The sequence below is a fragment of the Arachis stenosperma genome, chromosome 7 (genome assembly GCF_014773155.1).
Source record: "Arachis stenosperma cultivar V10309 chromosome 7, arast.V10309.gnm1.PFL2, whole genome shotgun sequence".
Classification (NCBI taxonomy): Eukaryota; Viridiplantae; Streptophyta; class Magnoliopsida; order Fabales; family Fabaceae; genus Arachis; species Arachis stenosperma.
In genome coordinates this window covers 35,840,566-35,848,615 of record NC_080383.1, presented here as the reverse complement: position 1 = coordinate 35,848,615, position 8,050 = coordinate 35,840,566, and the positions used below count along the sequence as shown (strand labels likewise).

Here is an 8,050-nt window from a genome sequence, read left to right as displayed (position 1 = left end):
CGGATGAACTGAAATGGGAGTTCTCATTCCAAAAGTCAAATCAAATCAAATATTATACACCTAGGGTGGCTCCACCTCTAAGGGTAGCCCTTTCCTCTAGTGTGCCCGTATGGTATAACAGATCCAACGTGTGGCTTACACGTTGGGCTAGCAACGCCCCTGCTAGCTGAGGTCTGAATTAGATGCATCTAAGTTAACGTCATAACCGTCGTTAACTATGGTTTTCTAGTCAGAGTCTCCCAAACCAATCCAAACCAAATTATTTATAACAATCTCTAATAATTATAACATATTAAATTTTCATAGTAAATAAAAAATATATATAAGAATGCATACTAAAATTTAATTAAAATTAAATAAAATAAAAAAATATGTATACTTTACAAAATATATAAATATCGCCTCGTGTGTATTTTTATAAAATTATAAGTTTTACAAATTAATATCTATTTCAAAAATTCAAAAATCACAATAATCAAATATTTTCAAACTCCAAAAATAATGATTCAATATAAATATTGATAATAATATATTTAGAAACAATTATAAACATAATATCTACTCACAACTTGATTCTAAGAACCGGAAGCAACTTTGAGCGCGTCAACGAGCTACCAAATGATGTCCAAGAATCTTACAACTCTAAAAATATGATAATAATATTTGTGAGCTACTAAAATTGTCAATTAACATAATCTTACTCACTTTGACCAAAGCCCCAAATTTTCTAACCTAACCCTAATTCGGATTTCGCTATACCTTGAAGCCTCAATAATAACCAGAACTCAAAAGTTGAACACTTTCTTTACTCATTAAGTTAAACTCTATTATTTAGGATTGTCATAAGTGAAATTTGAATGAATAAAATAGAGTAGAGAAGGAGAATGAAGTAAAATGAAAGAAGTGGATTTAATGATTGTGTGTGATTGCAAGAAGAGATGGGAAGATGAAAGAGATGAATAAGAAGGAAGGGAAGAGGAAGAGAAGGTTTTAGGTTTTGTTGTTGGAAAGAAATAAAAAGAAAATGAAAGAAGGAATGGGGGATGGGAGGGAGGGGGGGAGAGGGAAAGAAAATTTAAGTGGGGGCATGTGCCTCCCATGTGCTTTCCTTTTTTTTTTATTTCGGTCATTACAGTCTATATCAGTCCTTAACAATTTCAGCCCATTATCAAGTTCCTTACCAGGTTCTAGCCAATAAAAATCAGTATACCTAATATCCTTCAAAAATTCATTTATGAAAAATCCATTGACGGTATCCACATTAACCCTCTCCATCTTTGTTACTTTTCTACCAACATACACAAGCTTTTTTACATAGACTTCACTCAAATCTTCCTCTATGATTAATACAGAGTAATATGGATAGTGGTCATCCCTACAAGAATATAGTATAATCTAAGGTTCCATTTTATGTAGTTACAAATAACAACATATCAACTAAAAACCTAACTCTAACCCAAATGTCAAACATTTCTCAAACCCTAAAAGATAATCGAAATATTCGAGAAATTCGCAGAATCATTTTAAGATGGAAAAACTGGTAATGACCCTCTGTTCTTTGTGAAGCAATGACGGTGGGCTATGGGTAGTGGACGGCGATATGCTTACAACGATGGTGGGCTATGGGTACTAAAGCAACGACTTGATTAAACTGGAGAATTGTCTCTGTCGCGGGATGGTGCTCTGATCTTCTTCTCCGATTTGCGATGGTAGTGGCAACGGCAACGGAGCTCTGCTAGGGCACAGAGGGGCGTGTAAGGGTGTTTTTTCCCATTTCTTAAAAAAAAATTAGGTTACACGTAGATAGATTTGGAGGGGTTTTGTTGCCACAGTTTCGAATACTAACAGATCAAATGTGTAACTAACACCAGGGTACTTCAGGCATACGGAGGTCATCTTCCATAGTTACAAGGTGAGTTTTCTTTTCCTATAGATAAATTTGTCAGCATTTTCATAGGTACAAATAGTCATTTACTTTACAATATTATTAATTTATTATTATTATTATTATTTTCATTTTTTAAAATTATTTTTTGTCATTGACAAAAAAATTATTAAAATATCCACTTATCTTAAAGTTATTAAATTTTAAAGAAAAAAATATATTATTTTTTATTATGTTTGCGAAAAAATGAAAAATTGATTTTTAAAATTATTTTTGAGAATATTTATTTAATCGTTGAATAATTTATTTAATTTTAAAATATTTTTAAAATATTTTTGTTGTTAATATCTTTAGAGAATATTTTTGTCATTTGATAATGCAGAAAAATTTGAGTGGTTTACTTTAGTATTAAATATTTGATTAACATTTCAATTACAAAAAGAAAGAAAAAGTCCTTTTAGACAAGCTAATTAAATTGGTAAAGTAATTAAGAGCAAGTGGCAATAGCCACTCCTTTAAAATAAAGACAAACAAGAAAGGACCCTGTTTGCTTTATATAATATAATTTGCTATACAGAAGATCGATATATTTATTAAACTTGGATTGCAAATTTTTAATCATTTAGATAGATGGTTGGAGTGGCTTTCATAATTAACATAAAGCACGACATGATAAATTGTTTCTAACATCAAGTCTACAACATTCGTAATCTATGCCTCAAATTTGTTTAGACGAATTGAAAACAAGAAAAAATAAAATAAAAATCCATAGTTAAGCAGATACTACTAGTCAACCAGCATTAAATTCAAGATTACAACATACAGCTATAGTTCAAGAAGTTATTCCATCAGTAGAATCAATTAATCAGTGTGACTTACTATCATAAAAGAAAATAAACACAATGTACATTTCATTATTTTCAACCATAGAATATGTTTTCAGTTCAGTGTTTGCACCTTTACAATGAAATTCATCAACCACCATTCCAAAATATACCAATAATACCATCCTAATTTCAGAACTATAATTGTCTACAAACACTGATAGCAAATTAGACATATCTTGGCCATGATAAAAGCTAAAAAAAAAAAAAAACTTTTGGTGTTTCTAGCCAACATTTGAGTCAGGATATGTACATAGATCTATTGGATCATTCTTCTTTCTATAAAGAAGTTGTGTTATGTCTTGAACCAGTTTATCAGTATAGCTTAAGATTCATTCTTTGTTTAGGATCCGAGTTCCGCTCTTGGAAAGAAGGAGGTCCCTCATCTCTTTGTAACTTCGGAGCTCTTCAAGTGCATCGGCAGTCTTCCGGGGCATGAAGAATCCGGAAGCAGTCGTAACTCCTCCCTCAGGTTCAGGCTTCACAGAATGGGACGAATAGCAACTTGAGTCTTGGCGCAAAGGCGGTGCAGTTCTAAGCATGTGCACAAGAACACCAACAGCAGCGTCTTGTGATTTTTTGCACATTGGGAGTGACGTTGAACCGATCTCTGACACATTCTTTCCATCCTTACTCTGACTATTTACCCAGAAAACCACAAAAAGGAAAAAATAAATATCAGAAATAGATGAAAAACAGAATATTATATCAAAATTGCAGGCTAAACAGAATCTCTAAGCATCTATATTATCAACCTTCCCGTTCTCCATCATCTAAGAATTCGAGCATAAGTAATGGATGCTATGTACAGGGTATGTAGCTGGAGACTCGCCTTTGACCTAGTTCTAATATATGAAAAAGCAAAGGCAACCAAGAGATCTAGAAAAGCATTGGGAAATGGAACCAAAGATATTTGATAGTTTATTTTTTTTTTTTTTTTGAAGGAAAGAAACTTGACCATTATTCTGACCCAACTTAGGAAATACATCAGAATTCAGAGAGGAACATCCTTTTCCCCCAGTCAACAAATTCAGATATAGAAGCGAAGAAAATAAATATATATCCTGCAACTGATTATGCCTATATCTGATTAAATTAGATGGATTTGTAGTTACAAAACATTGTAATTTCACTAAAACAAAAACGTATTCATTTCTCTTTGACAGTAAGCTTAACATGTTTATGACTTGGTTGTGGATAACGGAGTCTATCAAGGTACCTGGGTTGGACATCAGGCGTATCAACATCATCAACATCGAAGGGACACGAAAAGTCACCATCCTCCAAGTCATCCTGAAAAGATAATCTACTTGAGCTTCTGGAAAATCCAATCCGTGGTGAGTCACTTGAAGATAACAACCCTGAGAACCGCCCTGAATCATCCTTGTTATCTCTAGCAATCTATGTAGCAATAAAAGACTCATCAAACATTTTCAAAAATACAATTAATTTGAACTTCAAGAGCAGGTATGTATGGTCAAGGTTACCTTTTGACCAGCATAATTTGTGACACCAGTATGTAACTCTCCAATCCTTGAAGACTCTAGTTTCCTAAATGACCTGATTCCCGATGGAGATTCTTGTGATGAAGCATAATTCCTTTTGGGGGACATTGGTGGCAAAGAATTTCTACTATGATCTGACAAATTAGGAGAAAGTGTTCTTGAGCTTTTGCCCATCATTGGGTAAGGTATAGTTACAGGGGCAGTTTCAGAACGTACACGTGTTTGAATTGGAACGCCACCATTGAAGAATGTTGGTGATGATGGAGATGGTGAAGGTGAGAACGGGGGAGACAGTTGATACTCATCATAACTTGTAGACCTGTGTCGATTGTGCATTCTATAGTTGTGAATTCTGATACCGTGGCTATCGGTAGGTGAAGATGGGATATCATATGGCTTGGAAGGAGCACGATACACTGGTGGGGATCCAACATACTGCTGGTTCTGTACCATAGGTGCTGCCTTATGGAAGCCACTAGTCCAACTATGTGGCCGCTCGAGTGGTGCAGAAGATGGAGGTGCTATCCCTCTCAGCGGAAATGAAGTGGCACGAACACCCTTTTCTGAGACAGGGAAAGACCTCAAAGGGTCAGCAAGGGGACTTCCAACATAATCTGTAATTATTTGTGTTGGTAACGATGTCGAACACTCAAGGTTGAAATCAGATAGGTTGGTCCGGTAGGTCACAGATACGCATAGGCGGCCTGGAGTTGCCTCAATGGGAGTGAAACTGTATTCCTCCAGCACTACATCCTCCGCCCGAGAGAATGGATCTCTAAACGAAGAGACCTTGTAAATAATATCAAAATTACATGTATGACTTGACGAACTAAGCTTCCTAAATATCTTATAAGCCGGTAGAAGCCTCATGTGAGAATAAAGAGCACGAAACAATACTATTGACTTCTTGTATGTCTTCTTATAAGAGCCACTAATGTCACCAGTTTGTGGAGCCATTACCCGGGGACGCTCATACTGAACAACCCACCTCTCTATTACTGTTTCAACAGAAGAACCATTCTCTTCATGAACTAGTATAATGTCAATTATCATCTGATCCATCAAATTCCTGTGCCAGAAACTCAGATTATCTAGAGCAGCAGGCCGATCGCCTAATGCTAAGTTAAACCATTTGTCGCTCCTCCTCACACGAGACCCCATAGGCAGGTCCCCACTCCGATCATGTTGGTGCAATGAAGGTACCCTCGAGTCCAAAATGACATGTAAGCTCTTCAAAAGAAACTGATGAACTATTTGTTCCAATTTCCCCAATTCAGGCTGCATATTAGCCTGAAAATCCATCCTCCTTTAGGGTATATATATGTATATAAAGAAAGTTCCTAATTAAACTCTCCCTCCACTCAAGACCATGACTTTTGAAAAGATCATAATCCCAGCTCCCTGTCAAATTCACACACATCAATAAAAGATTATAATCACAGACTACAGCATCACCTCAGTGATCATCACGAGTCAATATCCACGAACCAAGCATCGCATCATAATCAAGGAAAGCCGAAATCATGGACCACTCTGGATGATGCAAAAAAGCAAACAGTACGTGAGCACATTCATCGAACAACCACAACAACATCAACAAGGAGCAAAATTTTCCAACTACAATGCAGATTTAAACATGGCCATCATCATAAGATAAAAATAAAAAAATTGAAAATAACCCAACTGGTAGTGGGTACCCAGATCATGTGACAATCAACAATAAACTTGATACAGAGAAAAATAATAGATTCTTCAATAAGAAGTTAAAAACAAAACAAGCATCATCATGATCAACATGGGGATCCACGATCCATAAAAGACAAATCTTTTTCACATGGGGTAGTAACAGTGAATCTGTAGAAACTAGGAAGAGATAGGAGAGAGAAAGAAAGAGGGTTAAGTTAACTCACATGGGAGAAGAAGCGGAGAAGAAGAATGGGTATGGGAGCATTTGAAGAAGGATGAAGATATGATGAATAGAATTTGGCCAATCCAACAAAAGTAGAGAGAGAGAGAGAGAGAGAGAGAGAGAGAGAGAGAGAAGGAAGAACAAGAAACAAAGGTTGCGTAGACAGATACATACACTCTTCTCTCTCTTCAAACTCCAAACTGGTATTTTCCTTTTCCATTTTTCCCCCTTTCTTTCTTTCTTCCTTTCATTTGGATTGGATCCAGATTTAATTAATTTAATTATTTTTTATTATACAGCATGCAATTAATTATTATGCAGCAGCCATACAGCGAGAAGGACGTAGTTGTACAGTAGTTTTTTTACTTTAATTTTGATGCGTTGAGAATATAATTGGTATAATTATATTTGTTTTTTTATTATTTATGTAACTAATATAAAAAATAATTAATTTTAGTGATGTAATATTATATAATTAAATATAAATATAAATTTATTTTACATTAATAATTTATTAAAATTAAATTTCTACTATTCTATATGCAAAGATTTTTTTTAAAAGAACACTTGTTATGATTTAAGAATATAAAAGATAAAATTATTTTTATATAAAAATGATAAAATTTTGATATTTTTAAAGTAAATTATTATTTTTAGAGTAATTACTCAAATTAATTTTAAGAATTTTAAAAGCGGACATTTTAATTCTAAAAAAATTAATATATAAAAACATCTCCAAAATTTTATTTCGACAAATCGGTCCTCAATTCATTTTTTGCGGGATAATTACCCAAATCAATTTTTAAAAATTTTAAAAGAGGACATTTTAGTTCCTAAAAAATTTAATACACAAAAATATTCCTAAGATTTTTCTCTATCAAACATAACAGTCCTCAATCTATTTTTCAACATAATTCACTAAATTCTTCAAGTATTTATTAAAAAAAGAATATTAGTAGATATTATAATCAAATTAACTTTTAATGTTAAATTAAACCTATTTGATTTTTAATATGGTATTTTTTTTAAAAGATATTTATTGAACTATCCTCATTACATACACAATTTTAAATTCAACAAAGAGAGATGTACTAAGTCTTATATTCTCTTAAATTAAAAGCATATCATTGTGATTTGTTTAGTTTCATGTTTTGCTATTTGTACATTTTATTTTTATTATGTTAAGTATTCTCTAACTCTATTTAATATTTTTGTATTTAATATAACTTAGCTCGGTGTGATAGTTAGGAATTAAATATAATTAAAGTTATTTTTCTATTTTCACTTGAATCTCAACTTGATCACCAAATTATCAATTAACTCAAAAAGCTAACTCAATTTTTTTTTTCATAATTAGATGAACTTAACATACATATCATGTGGCACATACATATTATTTTTCTTTGATTTATAATGTGTGTAAAAACTATGTTAACAAAAAAAAGTGTGTCAAATTTGCATTCTCTATGTATTAATTTTTTTTGGGAACTAAAATGCCAGTTTTTAAAATTTTTGGGAATTGATTTGTCCGTCAGAGTAAAACTTTCGGGATGTTTTTGTGTATTAATTTTTTTTGCAGACTAAAATATTCACTTTTAAAATTCTTGGAGACTAATTTGGACAATTACTCTTATTTTATTTATGAATATTTAAAATTTTAATAAATTTATTCATGAATTTTAAAAACTTATTTTAAAATTTTTAAATTCTAAAAATTATTTAAAAATTTTAAACTATCTTCTAAAATTTAGTCTAATTTTAAATTCTAATTCTATTCGGTCCTGAATCTCCAATTCTTTCCAATTAAAGAGGCAATTAAACCTGTTTCGATGGATATTGGAGGAGAGAGCTCTGCTAGAATTTCAAC

General features: G+C 32.6%; 1 protein-coding gene across 2 annotated transcripts; it reads right to left on the bottom strand.

Annotated features, from left to right (window-relative positions):
- Window positions 1-2,769: 2,769 nt before the first annotated feature.
- Window positions 2,770-6,403, bottom strand: LOC130941541 (autophagy-related protein 13a). Of its 2 annotated transcripts, none has more exons than XM_057870092.1 (4): window positions 6,185-6,403; window positions 4,257-5,807; window positions 3,989-4,170; window positions 2,770-3,408 (listed from the first exon to the last, which is right to left on the bottom strand). In XM_057870092.1, the coding sequence occupies exons 2-4, from the start codon at window positions 5,574-5,576 to the stop codon at window positions 3,102-3,104; spliced, it is 1,809 nt and encodes a 602-aa protein (XP_057726075.1). In that variant the 5' UTR covers window positions 5,577-5,807; window positions 6,185-6,403; the 3' UTR covers window positions 2,770-3,101. The 2 variants fall into 2 exon arrangements, with proteins under 2 accessions (XP_057726075.1, XP_057726076.1); XM_057870093.1 differs by having other exon boundaries at window positions 4,257-5,675; window positions 6,185-6,390.
- Between the last annotated feature and the right edge of the window lie 1,647 nt (window positions 6,404-8,050).